The sequence below is a fragment of the Neltuma alba genome, unplaced genomic scaffold, assembly GCF_004799145.2.
Source record: "Neltuma alba isolate B1F8T4 unplaced genomic scaffold, ASM479914v2 tig00012149_pilon, whole genome shotgun sequence".
Lineage (NCBI taxonomy): Eukaryota > Viridiplantae > Streptophyta > Magnoliopsida > Fabales > Fabaceae > Neltuma > Neltuma alba.
Window position 1 is genome coordinate 38,118 of NW_021636698.1, and position 16,804 is coordinate 54,921.

The 16,804-nt window shown below is 34.9% G+C and overlaps 3 protein-coding genes across 3 annotated transcripts; 2 read left to right on the forward strand and 1 right to left on the reverse strand.

Annotated features, from left to right (window-relative positions):
* Positions 1-11: 11 nt before the first annotated feature.
* On the forward strand, positions 12-6,865 carry LOC114723703 (alpha-L-arabinofuranosidase 1-like). Its single transcript, XM_028909928.1, has 15 exons — positions 12-73; positions 2,100-2,238; positions 2,313-2,367; positions 2,454-2,644; positions 2,732-2,866; positions 2,955-3,095; positions 3,179-3,248; positions 3,353-3,498; positions 3,589-3,687; positions 3,777-4,216; positions 4,314-4,370; positions 4,468-4,660; positions 4,767-4,910; positions 5,047-5,138; positions 6,685-6,865. The coding sequence occupies exons 1-15, from the start codon at positions 12-14 to the stop codon at positions 6,863-6,865; spliced, it is 2,145 nt and encodes a 714-aa protein (XP_028765761.1).
* Positions 6,657-13,282, forward strand: LOC114723706 (adoMet-dependent rRNA methyltransferase spb1). Its single transcript, XM_028909935.1, has 11 exons — positions 6,657-7,413; positions 8,016-8,063; positions 8,156-8,314; positions 8,414-8,460; positions 8,698-8,854; positions 8,948-9,009; positions 9,120-9,327; positions 10,056-10,145; positions 11,108-11,250; positions 11,353-11,479; positions 12,146-13,282. Exons 1-11 carry the CDS (start codon positions 6,940-6,942, stop codon positions 13,136-13,138), a joined length of 2,508 nt encoding a protein of 835 aa, XP_028765768.1. The 5' UTR covers positions 6,657-6,939; the 3' UTR covers positions 13,139-13,282.
* Positions 13,283-13,550: 268 nt separating this feature from the next.
* LOC114723709 (isoflavone reductase homolog PCBER) lies at positions 13,551-16,082 on the reverse strand. The gene is made up of 5 exons (XM_028909938.1): positions 15,809-16,082; positions 15,197-15,331; positions 14,632-14,869; positions 14,328-14,531; positions 13,551-14,108 (listed from the first exon to the last, which is right to left on the reverse strand). Exons 1-5 carry the CDS (start codon positions 15,989-15,991, stop codon positions 13,942-13,944), a joined length of 927 nt encoding a protein of 308 aa, XP_028765771.1. The 5' UTR covers positions 15,992-16,082; the 3' UTR covers positions 13,551-13,941.
* Between the last annotated feature and the right edge of the window lie 722 nt (positions 16,083-16,804).

Sequence of the window (16,804 nt, forward strand, 5' to 3'; positions counted from 1 at the left end):
ATAAGAATATCATGGATGTCAATGTCCGGAAGAAAATTCTGTGGTCTGCATTTGATTTTGTGATGCCGGAAGAGTAAGCCTGTGTTGGCGGTCTCAAATCAAATTTTAGCCTATGATTTTTTTAATAATAAAAATTCACATTGATGAAATTTCAAAATTTAGTTGGACCATTATTAATAATGAAACACATGGCAAGATTTGATTGAGCAAATGGACCTAAATATTAAAATCCTTTGATTTGGGTAATGCGAAAATTTTCAAAAACAAAAAAGAGCATAATAATAAAACTTGGAAAAAAAAGTCAGGATTCACATTTGAAATAATTAGCTCAGGATGGATAATAAAATTTACCTGGATTTACATCTAATCCGAATCCATAAATTTTTATCAACCCAGATAATAAATTTAGTCAAAATGCAAATCCAAATCCAAATCCAAATGTAAATCTAACTTCCATACAGGGTTAATTTTTTTAGAATAATCTAAGGTCAATGTTTCACGGCTCAGTTTTTAATTTTGTGTTTATGTAACTTATTCCCCTATCATAACTTTCCAATTATCCTAATTTTTTTCGTAACTAAGTCACTCATCATCATAACTTCCCGATTATTTTAATATGATTTAACTATTAACTTTAAAATTCGCATATACAAAATCTTTTGTTTGGGTAATACATAAAATGTTTATATAAATATATATAGAGAGAGAGAGAGAGCATTAAGATTTGAGAAAAGGGTCAGTGTTGACATTTGAAATTAGCCAAATACAAACACCGAGTCAATGTCTTTAGAATAATCTAACGTCAATGAATCGGGCCTCAGTTTTTAACTTTTAACTTTTTTTATTTTCAATCTTATAGAAAAGATAGTAAATTATATCGCGTTTGGCTGCAGTCGTAGGGCTTAATTTTTATTTAGTGATATTGAGTTGGGCCAAACAAGAAATAACTTAGTGATATTGAGAATTCTGATATATTTACATATCTTCGTTCACAAAATAATATTTATTATTTAGTGATTTTTAAATTTTATGATATCGTATTTTCATATTTGTATGATATTCTTTCTTATCTACCACATCCATCTAAATATTTTGATTTCGGTAGCTTGTCAAAATAATTAGAAATTTATTTTGTAATTCCAATTATTTTAAAATTGAAAACATGATAAAATTTAATAAAAGTTTGGTTTTTAAACAAATTGATTTTCTTGTAAAAAACTGAAACCAACATACCCAGAGAATTAAAATTAATACACACACATACTAGTGTGTGTTTGTGTAATATGACTGTAGTGCATGGCTGCATGAAATTGAGTCGAGCAATAGAAAATATCAAAAATGACCCTTCTTTCATTTTTTATTTCATAAACACCTCTACAGTGATGTGAATTCGATGACAAAAATTAATTACTAATTTTAAAAGTCCCAGTAAGAGTGTTTAATTTTATTTTGTGAACTACATGAATTTGATAGTTTAATCTTTAGATGATTAATTTATATGTGCCGTGCATGTGTGTGTATAAGAAAAAAATAGACGAAGCCAATGATAAATATTAGTATTATGAAAGACATGAACAATTCTATAACAGAATGAAATCAGTATTAAAAAAAATGGAAATAAATCCAAAAGATCTAAATGATTTCATAAGAAGGGTTTTAGATCTAATATTCGATCCATCAAACTTTTATATAACACATTTTTCAAAAACATTTATTTTAATTTTAATTTTTCTTCATCTCTTTAACTCCATCAATAAAAAAACTTATGTATATTATAAAAATTAACCCCATTCATGTTTTTTTTTTAAAAAATTAACCCCATCAATACCGAACTTACACACGATAAAAATTACCTAGATTAACTGCTTGACTAGTTCCAGAATATCTTGGAGATTTTGTAGAGACTCATTATCTGATAATTTTATGATTACATTTTTTTAATACAACGGTATATCCATATCTCGATCCTAATCCTAATCTCTATATATTTTTTCGATAAGACTCCTCGTCTCTATATAAACCGTGCAGAGAAGAGTGAAAAAACCACAAGTAACTCAAGTGACTGAGAGAGATAAGAGAGATGGCTTTCTTTATTAAAGCTTCATTTTCGATTCTCTTGCTTGTTCTTTTTCTTTTGCTTTCCACGTTATTGCTGATGATAATCCAACCCCTTCCTTAGTTGTCAATGCTCAATTTGGAAGGAAAATTCCAGAAACATTCTTTGGAATATTTTTCGAGGTGAATATGCGTTCCTGTGCATGGATTTCTATACAGATTTTGAATTGTAAAATAGCTGATTATTTGTTTCTTAGGAAATTAATCATGCCGGAGCTGGAGGATTGTGGGCTGAGCTTGTTGACAATGCAGGTAACTATTTCAATTTTGTGTTCCTTCAGAGTTTTTATATATTCCTTTTATTATTTATTAATCATGTATTTGTAATTCTTATCAAGGTTTTGAAGCTGGGGGTAGTCAAATTCCTTCAAATATATTCCCATGGTCAATTATTGGAGATGAGTCAACTATACGTGTGACAACAGAGCGTTCATCTCCTTTTCCTCGCAATAAAATTGCAGCACGATTGGATATCATGAAAAATTCGTTAGTGGGAGTTGGTCTCTCTAATCCTGGATTTTGGGGCATGGTGAGACTATAATTCTAATATTTCATTTGTATTACTATTTCTCATATATTACCACTATTTTGACCCTTTTTTTTTTTATATATTTAGAATGTTGAGAAGGGAAAGAAATATAAGGTAACTTTTTATGCGAGATCACCAAAACCAGTTGACTTGAAAATTGCATTTGTGGGAGCAAATGGAAAAGAGTTGGCTTCTGCTAACATTAGGTTAGTAATAATAACGGTTTGATTGCAAAATAACTGTCTTCTTATATATTTAGCACGTCATGTAATTTAATGTTTTGTTTTTTTTTTTTTTTTTTAATAGAAAGCACCTTCCAAATTGGAAAAAGATACAATTGGTTCTCAAAGCTAAGGCATCGGACTTTAATTCAAGTCTTCAGATAACAACAACCAAACAGGGAACATTATGGTTGGATCAAATCTCAGCTTTGCCTTTAGACACACACAAGGTTTGACATATTTGATTTTAAGCATATGTATAATAACACCTTTTTTCCTTTTTCTGTTACTCATTTTATTTCTTTTGGTATAGGGACATGGTTTTCGAAAGGATCTTTTTCAAATGGTTGCAGATTTGAAACCAAGATTTCTTAGATTTCCTGGTATGCATAAATATAAAATAAATTACATGATAAGGATTATTTAAAATAACTTATCATTTGGATATTATGACAACTATTTTTTTCCTATTAATTTCATGTATTAGGCGGTTGCTACGTAGAAGGAGATTGGTTGAGAAATGCATTTAGATGGAAAGACACCATTGGACCAAGAGAAAAAAGACCTGGTCACTTTAATGATGTATGGGGTTATTGGACTGATGATGGCTTTGGATATCTGGAATTTCTTCAAGTATGTTTCTTTTAAGTTCTTTCTAAATATGGTTCTTCTATTTTTTACACTACACGTGTATTCATATTATATCTTGTTATTTTTGAATAGCTTGCGGAGGATCTTAAGACACTTCCAGTATGGGTATTTAACAATGGTATCAGTCATCATGATCAAGTCAATACATCCAACATCGGTCCTTTTGTGCAAGTATAAATTTTAATTTTTCATATCTTTTTCAATAAAAGTCCATCTTTTATTGTTTATCCTAAATATGATTATTATTTTTCATATTTTAGGAAGCTTTAGATGGAATTGAGTTTGCAAGAGGTCCTGTCACATCAAAATGGGGCAAATTAAGAGCTAAATATGGACATCCCAAACCCTTTGATTTGCGATATGTTGCTATTGGAAATGAAGACTGTGGCAAGGATAACTATCTTGGAAATTATCTCAAGTTTTATAATGCTATAAAACATCATTATCCAGATATAAAAATGATCACAAATTGTGATGCCACTGAAAGTCCCTTGGATATGCCTGCTGATTTTTATGACTACCATAAATATACATCTTCCCATGATATCTTCTCATTGCATGACAAATTTGATTATCAAAATCGTACTGGTGCCAAAGCCTTTGTTAGTGAGTACGCAGTTTGGAAAGATGATGCTAGAAACGGCACTCTTTTATCTGCCCTTGGTGAAGCTGGATTTTTAATGGGTTTGGAAAAGAATAGGTTTGTTATTTTTTTAACTCTCATAATAATTTATTATTTATTGATTTGTATCTTCATATTCAAAATTTCTATTAATTGTTCTCACGTTTTAATGCAGTGATCTAGTCGAAATGGTTAGTTATGCACCACTTTTTGTGAATGCAAATGATAAGCGGTAATGTTTTTATTTTTTTTATTTTTAATCAAATATATTTATTATTCGTCTTTATGCCTTAAGATTAAAAATAATTGTGATTTTTATAAATTTGTAGGTGGACCCCTGATGCTATCGTGTTTGACTCTCATCGAAGCTATGGTATTCCTAGTTACTGGTTGCAACAGTTATTCACCACATCAAGCGGAGCTACGTATCTGGATTCAAAACTCGAAGCTCCATCTACACTAATTGCAACCGCGATTCGTTGGGAAAATCAAGAGACTAAGAAGAGTTATTTAAGGATTAAGGTAATGTATAGATAATCATCTCTCTTTAATTTAATCAAGTGATTAAATAATTAATTACACGTGCCACGTGCTTCACTCTTATCTGATTTATTTTGATAAATGATAGGTGGTGAACTTTCACGGTAACTCAACGAGGTTTAATATTACTATAAATGGCTTGGACGATGACGTGGATTTTAGTGGCGCAACAAAGACACTGCTCACATCTGGTAGTGTATGGGACGAGAATAGTTTTGATAAGCCCAGAAAGGTATACAATAGTTTAATTTCTTCGTCACCTCAACATTTTATTGGAGAATATTAATATAAATAAATGCATTTGAAAATTATTTTTATATATTTCTAATTATTTTCTTTCTTTCTTTCTTTTTTTTTTTGTGGTGTAGATTGTACCAGTGCAGAGTCCACTGGATGATCCCAGCACAGAAATGCTAGTTACACTTCCAGCAAATTCCGTCACAGCATTTGACTTGCCTCTGTCTTAGTCAATAGTTTTTCTTCATTATTTCAGAATTATTTCAGTTTTTTTTAATCTTTTTTTTGCCGGTCTGTTATTTTTATCTTTTAATGATAGGATTAGGATTTGATTCAAATTAGATTAGGGTTTGGTTTTTTATTTGAATTATTTTATTATTTTTAGGACTCTTAGTAAAGTTTTCCAGTTGTATTCAAACTTACTGAATAAAGCATTTATATTTTTCTAACCTTCCCTCATTTCTCTTCCTCTTCCCTTTTTCCCCCTTCCATTTCACGTCGCCAAATTATTACTTCTCATTTATTTTATAATAAACAATAACTGATTATTTATAATTTTTTCTTGTTCTTATATAGTCTATATGGAATAAAATAATAAAATTTTCCAGAGTAAAAAGTTAATTAGAAATAATTAAATTGGTGCTTATCTACTTCTTAGAAGTTAAAACATCACGCACCATCTAACAAGTTGAAACTCTAATTTCATGAACTGTACAGATTCGAAGGGCTTTTGTATTTGGAATTAAGCTAACATGTTAACATTTTTTTCCTTCAACGACGAAATGGTTACACTGAGATGAACATAATAATTTATAATTGGAAATATTGTTCTTAGTTCGAAAATTACATCCAATGAATATTTTGAACACCATCACCTCACCTTGAGTAGATATAAATCTTGTTATAAAAAAAGACATAAATCTAAAAAAGGTAAAATCACATCTTTAGTTCTTTTTTATATTTAATCTTATATAATGTTTATTCATTCTTAATATCATTAATAAAAAATGCGCCGGAGAAAAAAATTATAAAAATATCAATATTAAAATTTTATATATTGATAAAATATTATCGAATATTGACCAATTAAGTTTAATTTTTTAAAATAAAAATAATTGTCACAAAAATATTACCTGAAATTAAGGAAGGAGTTAGAATTAGAACAGTGAAAGTTGTTTTATAAAATTAAATGATCAAACTAAAATTTCATAGAAAAGATCAAAGGCGCTCTTAAGTAAAAAGTTAATATATTAGTTGTCATACTTTACCTTGTGCAATCCAGGGCTCCAATTTTATCTTCTAAATTAGAACTCAGTTTTTTTTTATGGCCGAAAAAATTAGAACTCAGTTTTTCGGCCAAAATTATACAATTATAATTTTTAAAGAATGATAATGATAATTTAATTAAGAAAAAAACTTCAGCGTAATGATTTAATTAATTATTAGAGTGTCAGATTTTTAGGCTTTTTTTTTTCTGATAAATTTTTTTTAAGGATTTTGAATGGGTTGTTTGGAGAAGGTGTGGTTTGACCGTTTGAATGATCAGTGATGTTAGAGGAAGCTATGGGTTGGGCCTGTGATTTGCTATCGCAATGAATTCACGGCCCGTCTGGAGGCGGGTTGTCAAGCCCATAACCACTTCGGGCTAACTAGCCCAGAACCCGCTCCGCGGGTTCTGGACTAGTTAGTTAAATCTTAAGGGCGTTCCTTGATCGTTGTGACGCCGTCGCTGTTAAGTCCTACTAAACCCCTAGGCGTTTCCTTTGTAGCTGTTTTCGTTCTCTCCTCCTCAGCTCCGCCACAACGTCTCCTGGCAGAGCTGCAGCACTACTTTCGGCTTTCGACAGCACTGCTGCACCATCTGATCAATCTCTCTTCCTCCTTTGGCTTCGTCTGACTTTCCTTCATCGCATTCGCACCGATTCGCAGCGCGCCACCTCCTCCGTCTGAATTTATCTTACTCAGTTCCTCCCCTGACGTATTCTTATTGACTCAGGCTTCCCTTCTAGGGCTGAGCCGAACTTATGGGGAAGGCAAAGGGTAAGCATCGTTTGGATAAGTACTACCACTTAGCCAAAGAACATGGCTACAGATCCAGGGCTTCATGGAAGCTTGTCCAGCTCAATTCTAAGTTTCGGTTTCTTGAATCTGCCCATGCCGTTCTCGACCTCTGTGCGGCGCCAGGTGGCTGGATGCAGGTGGCCGTCCAACGCGTTCCGGTTGATCATCTCGTCCTCGGTGTCGACTTGGCTCCGATTGCACCTATTAGAGGTGCAATCGCTATTCAGGAGGACATAACGAAGCCTGAGTGCAAGGCGAAGATTAAGAAGTTGATGAATGAACATGGCTGCTCGGCCTTTGATGTAATTCTGCACGATGGATCGCCCAATATTGGTGGAGCATGGGCTCAGGAAGCCATGAGTCAAAACGCTTTAGTAATTGATTCGGTCAAGTTGGCCACTCAGTTTTTGGCACCCAAGGGTACATTTGTCACCAAGGTATGTCACCGTGGTTGCTTCACACAATGACATTATTGGATAATATGCAATTCTAAGATGAGGAATTCATGTAGCCAGTTTAAGGGAAAAGATTTCTGAGCAAAAGAGTTGCTCCCTTGTGGACATTTTGGAATTAGGTAGTCTGTGCAATATGAACTTTCTAACGGTTTTCATCCATTCTGTTGCATTTCTGTTCAAACTTTCGGCTTGTTACTTTTTGGTTACACTTACAGGGCAAGACGGCATGTATATAAATTGCACATGTACATATTTTTTCCTGCTCCCTTATCTTCCTTTACTGAATTATGCCTGTCGGATTTACTTTATAACAGGGCTAAAGTTCTTACACAGAAAAATATATTTCAAAAGGCCATTTTCCTTTTACTAGTTTTCAATTGTTACTTCAAATTTAGCATCTACTTCTGATGATGTTCAAAGATGGAAAAATCTAATACCAGCTGTTAGATTAGTTTAGATTTAAAGTGCTATATTCCCCTTCCTAACTTAAGAAGGATTCCTTGGTATGTAGACTTAGGTTATGCAGATATCCTGTTCTTGGTTTTGTCAGATTGTCTCTAATTACTATTTTTCCCCCGCATTAGATTTTCAGGTCACAGGATTACAGTTCCATTCTGTATTGCATGAAACAGGTGATTTTTAATTTGTTTTATATGCTTTGGTCATATAGTGTTTACATGACTTGTTCAAAGTTGTCTGATGCTAGTAGTTTTTGGCACTTTAGTTATTTGAAAAGATTGAGGTGGATAAACCAGCAGCTAGTCGTTCTGAATCTGCAGAAATATATGTTCTTGGCCTTAAGTATAAGGCCCCTGCGAAGATTGACCCACGTCTTCTTGATGTGAAGCATTTGTTTCAGGGTTCTGTGGAGCCTCAGACAAAGGTAATTTGTTTGAGGTGTTGGAACTACTGCCTAATTAATGACTACATTTTTCTTATTACCTGTTTATTTCTCATTTCATTTTATTGATAATTAATGTAGGCGGTGGATGTTCTTAGAACAACAAAGCAAAAGAGACATCGTGGCGGGTAATTCCCATACCTCATAAGTAGACCTTTTAATGTTTAGGCCTTGAAATTGGGTAATCAGGTTGCTAACCTGATCAAGTTTGACCTTGCATGAAACTAACTAGTATGGTATTATGAGAAAAGGAGCAGTTCTTGATTTATGCCAATGAAATAGTTAGATTTATTCATTCATGTTAGGTATTTAATCCATTCATGCTGTCTATGGCTTAGGTTTTGATTGTTATCCTTTGTTTCCAGCTATGAAGATGGAGATACGACATTAAGGAAGGTGTCTTCAGCTGCAAATTTTATCTGGTCAGATTCCCCTTTAGAGATCCTTGGTACCGTCACTTCCATAACCTTCAATGATCCGGCTGATTTAATAATCAAGGATCATGACTCAACAACAGAAGAGGTATTTATTTTTTGTGCTCAAACATTCTATAACAATTTGAAAACCTATCAACGGATGTTTATATCAAATAAATTGAATGTATTTCTGTGGCAGGTGAAAGCTCTCTGTGATGATTTACGGGTTTTAGGGAAGCAAGACTTCAAGCATCTGCTAAAGTACTTATTTTACTTGTATCTTTTTCTTTTGTGTTTTTAGCATACTTGAGAAAAGCTCAATACTCATTTTGGTTCAACTTTTTTGGGGTTGTATTTTATATGATATGTAGGTGGCGGATTCACATAAGAAAAGCTTTGTCACGCACGGAAAAGAGTGATACTCCTATGAGGACTGAAGTGGAAGATGAGAATAAGAAGGATGATGATAATAAGGAGGATGAAGATGATAAAATACTTAATCAAATGGAGGAATTGACTTATGCAATGGACCGCAAGAGGAAACATGAAAAGAAGCGTCTGGCCAAAAGAAAAGCGAAGGTTTGTAGAGATTAGACTGATGACACGTAATGCTAAATAAATGTGTTCCTCTCATTGCATATTCATAAAATCATGATTAATAATCTGCTTTTGCTGTTTATAATGTGATTTTAAAAATATATACATAATCTCTGGTTTAACAATTAGTCTTGGAGCTTTCTTGGTTTGCATTTTCAATGTAAGAGTTATTTCAGGTTCTTTTTTAAGTTAACGTCGAGTTCTGCTTTTGGCCTGATCTTGTGATGAGTCTTCATGTGGACATGCTTTATGAATCTACCTAGGCAGAGGATTTTGTTCTTTCCTCTTTTTCTTTCTCTTTTCCTTTTTAAGCGTCACATTTTTTAAGTGGCCTTAACCAACGTTAAATATGTTCCTTCTTGGTCAGTGCTGAAAAGTAGAATGATGATTTATAACCAGTAGAAAAACCACACAGGACCCTAAATCCGTTCATCTCAATTCCCCTTCGCCCTTTTAATGGAAAAGAAAGAACCCATTTTATATGGCGTTGAAGATTGATATATTGCTTTGTTTGTAATTCATCTTCTGGTTTAGGCTTGAGCGGTAAGTCATTCGGGTGCATCAGACTGGCTGACACTCCCCAGTTCCTTCTATAACCTTTTACTTATGTTTAGTTTAACAAGTTTAGTTGTGTTTTCCTCGACAGCCTTGCTTTTGATGAGTGGACCGGTTTGAGCTAATTTGTTGATCAAATCAATTGTCTCTTTTAGGAGAAGGCACGCCAAGCAACTGGGATGCAAATCGATGCATTAGAAGATGGTTATATTGATCACGAGTTGTTTTCTCTTTCATCTATCAAGGTATGCTTTCACTATCCAAGCTTTTTGGTTTACAAAATGATATTAGATCTATTGACATACACCCATTAAATTTTCATTTTGAACCCTTCGGTTTTTCCTCTTTAGGGATGCAGAAACCTCGTGTTGTGGGTCTAAATAAATATTTGCCAAGAATTGACTTTGGCAACAGGGAGGATTTGGTTATACACACAACTCATTTGAAAACAATCACAGCCAACCCCTTTCTAGACTTAATACAAGTTTCGTTCTACCTATGAAGCATGGACGCCTTCTTACTTTAATATATATATATATATATTAATTGAATAGAATCTAAAAGCCTGGTTGTGTTAATTTACAAGATTTGATGTAGAAACTACCTAATAATCTAAAGCTACGTGTGTTCCTCATAGGGGGCTGCATATTCCTACGCATTGTATTGTTGTATGCTAGCAGTATCATGTCAAATATGTCGCACCCAAATGGTCTCCAAGCTCTTATATGTGCCTAAGCCCTGTTCTTGACATTCCAAGCGTATAATACTTTCATTTGCTGGATCAGACGTCATATTCCTATCACCAAAATCTTCTTCTTCTTCTTCTTCTTCTTGCCAACTATATCATGAAAATCTAATGCATTATCTGTGCTCTACATGTTAACATTACCTGGAGTTGGGCGTATTTGCACTTCATTGGATATTGCCTAATTTTCCTTTTTTCTTTTCTTAAAGTAAGCCTAATACTTTTTACTTGGGCACATGTTCTCCGAGGTCCTTACCCATTTTCCTGATGAAAAATGAGAAATAGGTTATTGCTTACCTTATGGGTTGGGTCATTTTTGCTGTTCATTATTGGAATTGTTTGTGAGTTTTATAACGTGGGCTTTATGATATTTACTTGAATGTTGAATTATTTTATTGGATGTGAGAAGCTTCTATGATTTGGCATTACATTATTTGCTTGGCTGTTATGATTGCACTCCAGGGGAAGAAGGATCTAGTAACATTATCTACTACAGAATATGATGGTGATGAAGATGAATTGAAGGATAGTGATAATGAAGAAACAAATGATGGTCAAGAGAATTCATCTAGTGACGTAGAAGATTCTGATGAAGAGCATAGAAGGTGATAGATGAGTCCCCTAGTGTTGCTGTTATTCTGTTATGTAATCACTTACGTTATTTCATTTAACTTGTCGTATCATAACTAATATATCTGGATACTCAGATATGATGAGAAAATGGAAGAGTTATTTGATCAAGCCTATGAACGTATCATGGCTAAAAAGGAAGGTACCGCAAAGCAACGGAAGCGTGTGAAGAAATCCTATGAAGTGGAGAATCAACTGTTGGAGGTATGTAACTCTTTTCTGTGATTATGGTTGATCTTGTACTTTGAATGTTCTTTGCGACTTGATTCTTTCTGGACGAAATTTTAGGGATATACTTGGACTTGGTATGGTTGTTCCACTACTCTGTTGTGTTTGCTTAATATTTATTTTGCTCTCCTATCATGTCATATGTCATATGTCATGTCGCGGTTGTGTAATTAGTTATTTTTTCTTGAGTGGTGTAGAGGAGATATAAAAATCTGACATGATAAGTAATAATTACTTTGTTTATTAAAAAAAAAAAGTAATAATTAATTTACCAACATAGAAGTTTTTTTCTTATCATAACTAATGACACAACATTGGTGAAAGTGTTGTCTAGTCATCAGATATCTAAAATGGGAAAAAAAATGAGCATGGACAATGTTAGTGAATAAACGAAACTGATTATTATGATATCCAATTATTTCATATATGGTGTGATCTAAATATGATTGATAATTCGAAGCATGATTACACATGAATCTGTCTTCGAGATCTGCATTGCTCAGCTGGATAGTCCTGGAAAAGTTACATAGCTGAAAAATTAGTTGAGTCTCGATAGTTTTTGTGAAGCGTATGTATTTATGTTGATGGGATGAAAAATTATCAATTCATGTAAACTAACGTTAAGATTTTTTGGCCGTGCAGGATGGTGAGGCTGATAATATTGTTCACTCCAAGTATGATTCCGATGAAGAGCAAGGAGATCAAGAAGCAAATCCTCTGATGGTTCCTCTTGATGAAGGTTTAGAGCCCACCCGAGAGGAGATAATGAAGAAATGGTTTAGTCAAGATGTCTTTGCCGAAGCTGTAGAGGAAGGAGACCTTGGAAACGAGGGTAGTGAAGATGACATGGATATAGCTGAGCATGAGGAAAAGCCTTCTGTTACAAAGGAGGCAATAAAAAGCAAGACAAAGTCTTCTGCTGGAATGAATAACCTTAAATCTCAAGCACCCAAGGTAGAGGATGATTTTGAAATAGTTCCCGCTCCTGCTACTGATTCAAGTGATGACTCATCGTCAGAGTCGGAAGATGTTGATAATTATTCTGTTGAGGAAAAAGCCGAGATATTAGCTTACGCAAAGAAGTGTCGGATGAAAAAGCAACGGGAACGGATGCTAGACGATGCTTACAACAAGTATATGAATGAGGATGAGGCGGGATTGCCCAAGTGGTTCGTGGAGGAGGAAAGGCGCCATCGCCAACTAATAAAGCCAGTGACCAAAGAGGAAATTGAGGCAATGAAAGCACAATTTAAGGAAATCAATGCTCGACCTGCCAAAAAGGTTGCAGAGGCCAAAGCACGAAAGAAGCGTGCTGCAATGAAGAAACTTGAGAAGGTACGAAAGAAGGCCAACGCTATATCAGAGCAAGCAGATATATCTGATCGTTCCAAGGGGAAGCAAATCGAACGGCTATATAAGAAAGCTGCGCCAAAGAAGCCTCAAAAGGAATATGTAGTTGCAAAGAAAGGGGTCCAAGTTAAGACAGGCAAGGGGAAGGTCCTTGTTGATCGGAGGATGAAGAAGGATCTTAGGAAGCGGGGAACGGGTAAACCTGGAAAAGGAAGTTCCAAGAAGGGCGTCAAAGCACCCAAGGGCAAAGCATTTTCAAAGGCTCCGAAACAGGGTAGAAAGTGAAATCAAGGGATATTGTTGGGCAAATTTTGACTTACAGATTGGACTGTTCTCTTCTCGTTGCATTTGACCTTCTTTCTATTTCTATTTTGGTTACTTATTATTCTTATTTTACCAGTAGATTATTATATTTGTTTTGTTACCATATTCTCAATTTCATTTTAATATTTAAAGAATAGTAAAAGCAGAAATTTTCTCAAAATATTATTATTTTGCCTGATTTGCTTTTTCCCCCCTCTAGCCCTTTTTAAGATTACATTTATTTTTATATTTCTAAATTCTATTAAAATGTAAGAAATAAAGTTGTATAAGAACTGGGGCAGGCAGTGGCAATGGGTCGAGAAAACGGTAGTCCGGTTGTATGTGAATTTCGTATTTTGTAATTATTGATTGGCCAAAAAAGTTAGAAAATTACTAAATTAAATTGTTTGGAACTACTTATTATAAGTATGTTCATAGAGATGATTGAAAAATTACTTGTCACAGAAAATTGACGAGTCATTGGAATGGTGGATATATGCCCAAGCAACTGTCAAAATGTTTCGAGGGGATTGGTAGATCCCTTCTTCCAGTTGGAAATGATATCCTCGAAATATCCGGCAAACAAGTATGAAGATGAAAGTAAAAATCAGTAGTTAAAAAAAAAGGATAAAAGTGACAGATATCTTCGCGCATGTTTTGTTCATAAAGCAAACTACTGGGGAAACGTGCATCTTTCAGCATCACCATTCACTACAGCTACATGATGAATTATTTGAACAGTAAATTCTTCCCCACGTACCCGAGAGCTCAATTTTTTCCCCCCCTCAGACAAACTGATTGAGGTATTCATCCACAGTGGTGTACTTCACATCAGGATAGAGAGCCGAAGCCTCCACTCCAAAAGATGGCTCAATTTCGAAGTTAGTGTGATCTCCCTTCACAAACACGGAGTGCCCAATTGACAGTATCACGTTGGCGGGAGGACGGGAATCTGTCAAATACAAGAAATGAGTCGCTACTGTCAAAACATGCACATCCTGACAAATGAGGAAGTTCCGTGCCCAGCATTCAAAGTTCAAACACAATCCAACTCTTGAAACAATCACATCTCAAACTACTGATGAGGCAGAATTTTTTTCCTTGGATTTTGAGGCAGAAAATATTTCACTTGAACAAATTTGAAGAAACAAAATTAGCACTAAATCATTACCTTGAATTTGCTTCAAGAGTTGCTCCTCTGGAACGTAGACCCTTTCCAAAGTTTTGCCAATCTTCTTCTCCCAGAGAGATACAAGGTCGTTGAACGAGTAGGTGTTGAGAGGGGGTCTGATGTAGAGAATTTTGTTCAAGGTTCTTGGGTCGTCCACAGCTTTGATTGTATAGGTGCCTATATCGTCTTCCTTGTTAAAAACAGCTGTTGAGATCAAAAGAAGGTTAATTGGAATCTGCTAATGACAGTAATTAATGTTTGTTTCTATAACTGATTGATGTAAAACTTAGCTTTTAGTTCTTACCTTTGGGGTTTCCATCCCCCAGGATGACAACTTTATCTCTTGGAGGTGCAGTGGCACCAGGCTGTGACAGATTGGGTAGGAAATAACCAGCGAAGAAGTTGCAAGACACATAAGTAAAAGGAATTCCCGCAGCCTCAGTGGCTCGGCGAATTTTGGCCTTACTAGCAAACGCAGTTTTCGCAGGTTCCACTGCATGAACTCGATCCACATCATTTCCAAACTCTGAAGGAAGGAATCTCTGTGCAACCAAACAATTGCATTTAAACAAGAAGCTCCAAACATTCATTCATATTTTTCCAACCACAACATTTCGATCAGTTTTATTACACGATGTATGAACCCTCTAATCTTCTAATGACTTACACTAACAAGAGAAACCTTCATGCAAAGAATTGTCACTCACTATATAGAATTTTTCTAATTCATCCAAAACGCGCGACTCACCATTTTACCAGGTACAGAGATTAAAGATGAAATTGCTGAGATAAAACACTAGTTGAACAGAGTATTTATATAAAAAGAACATACTGGAATATTGGAGTATAACAAAATTGAAAAGCTGTACCTTGATATTTCCTGCTTCTTTGATGGCAGAAATGATTTTATCTTGATCAGCTATCTGCATGTGACCTACAGTGGAGATCACCACATCAACTTCCTTTATCGCCTTAACCAAGCTCTGGTGATCATAGAGATCTCCCTGCGTATATAAGATGAACACCACATTCACCCTCCATCAGAAAGGCATTTCCTAATGTGTGAACGAGAAATAATCGAAACGAAAATAGTATTCAAATAATATTATCATGAAAATAAGCTTCGTATAACCAATCTCCCAACAAAGACGTTCGTACTAAATAAGCAGTGCAGAAGAATATAAGAGCCGCCAAAACAATCGCATATAATGTAGTATAGCAATTTCAAACAAAATAAATTAGAATTGACGATTAAACTCATCAAAAGCCGTTTGCAACAGAGTGAAACGGCAGCTGCAGTTCCAAAACCACAAGATAAGCACGAAAACGCACATACACTTCGTTCAACACCAACACGCTTCGTTCTCTCCCATGTTTCCCGTTTCAACTTTACCAAACGGAGAAAAGCCGTATTCACTGTTCTGTGAAATACATAGTAGAAAAACAGGAAAATAATCAAGAATGCTTGAGGATTTACGTACATGCACTAGGTTGACGCCCAAGGCCTTGAACTTGTCAAGGATCGGAGATTTTGCGGGGTTGGAGAGAGTGGACTCTCGGATGAGAACGAAGGTTGGGTGGCCGGCTTTGGCGCTGGCTTCGACGATGAACTTTCCTATATATCCGGTGCCTCCGATGAAGAGAATCTTGGAAGTCGTAGCCATCGGAAAGTTTCTCCGGTCTGAGATACAGAGCGAGAGGGGAAGGATGCTCTAACTGATAAAAGATGATTCGCGCCTTGTGGCGTGGTATGTCCAGCAAGTGATGGCAGCAGGCTTTATAAAGGCAAGGAGGAGAGCTTAGTTCATTTCTTTCGGGAGATAAAATTACACACTAAGCCACATATTTTCTTATAAATTAATATTTGCCATAATGCAAACAAGAATGTCATCAAGCGCGAACCTGAAGTGAAAATTAGACCAGATACATTGTTTACTGTAGAAACGGCATGAGGATGACATGATGTGCACGGGAGTCCTGAAAGAATTAAATGTTCAGCTGCAAGTTGGGAGTCCAAAATGTTTCTTAATTACGCCTTAAATTTCTTTGATTAAGATGTCGGTTTGAGTTTTTGATGTAGAAGATGGTGTGATCATTACGGAAGCATGATGCTTGCACATGTGTCTAGATGATAATAAAGTGTCCAGATTCGGCTTCTTGTTTGTGACCAAGCTTGTTTGCTACTCCTCCGGTCTTTATTATAAGACTCAATTTGACTTTTTATTTGGTCCTAATTATAAGACCAAATCCATTTTCTCTCTTATATTTATGTATTTTTTCCAAGATAATCCTTCTAATAATGATAGTTTTAGCCAATATACTTAATTAGCAAGAATATTTTAGGAATAACAACACTTATTTATTATAAATAACTAACTTAACTTACTTCCTTAATCTTCTCAAATAAATCAATTGGGTCTTATAATTAGAACCGGAGGAGTAATTCCACAAGCAGTCAGTCACGCGGTCCTCACCAG

What these genes read in the sequence shown, in the direction of transcription:
- LOC114723703 (XM_028909928.1), top strand. Translation starts at nt 12, where the DNA reads ATGGATGTCAATGTCCGGAAGAAAATTCTGTGGTCTGCATTTGATTTT. An exon ending in ACATCGGTCCTTTTGTGCAA is followed by an intron (nt 3,688 to 3,776) that starts GTATAAATTTTA and finishes TTCATATTTTAG; the next exon opens with GAAGCTTTAGATGGAATTGA. An exon ending in ATGGGTTTGGAAAAGAATAG is followed by an intron (nt 4,217 to 4,313) that starts GTTTGTTATTTT and finishes GTTTTAATGCAG; the next exon opens with TGATCTAGTCGAAATGGTTA.
- LOC114723706 (XM_028909935.1), top strand. Translation starts at nt 6,940, where the DNA reads ATGGGGAAGGCAAAGGGTAAGCATCGTTTGGATAAGTACTACCACTTA. An exon ending in AGGGTACATTTGTCACCAAG is followed by an intron (nt 7,414 to 8,015) that starts GTATGTCACCGT and finishes CCCCCGCATTAG; the next exon opens with ATTTTCAGGTCACAGGATTA. An exon ending in TGGCCAAAAGAAAAGCGAAG is followed by an intron (nt 9,328 to 10,055) that starts GTTTGTAGAGAT and finishes TGTCTCTTTTAG; the next exon opens with GAGAAGGCACGCCAAGCAAC.
- LOC114723709 (XM_028909938.1), bottom strand. Translation starts at nt 15,991, where the DNA reads ATGGCTACGACTTCCAAGATTCTCTTCATCGGAGGCACCGGATATATA. An exon ending in GGGGGATGGAAACCCCAAAG is followed by an intron (nt 14,532 to 14,631) that starts GTAAGAACTAAA and finishes TGATCTCAACAG; the next exon opens with CTGTTTTTAACAAGGAAGAC. An exon ending in ACTCTTGAAGCAAATTCAAG is followed by an intron (nt 14,109 to 14,327) that starts GTAATGATTTAG and finishes TGTATTTGACAG; the next exon opens with ATTCCCGTCCTCCCGCCAAC.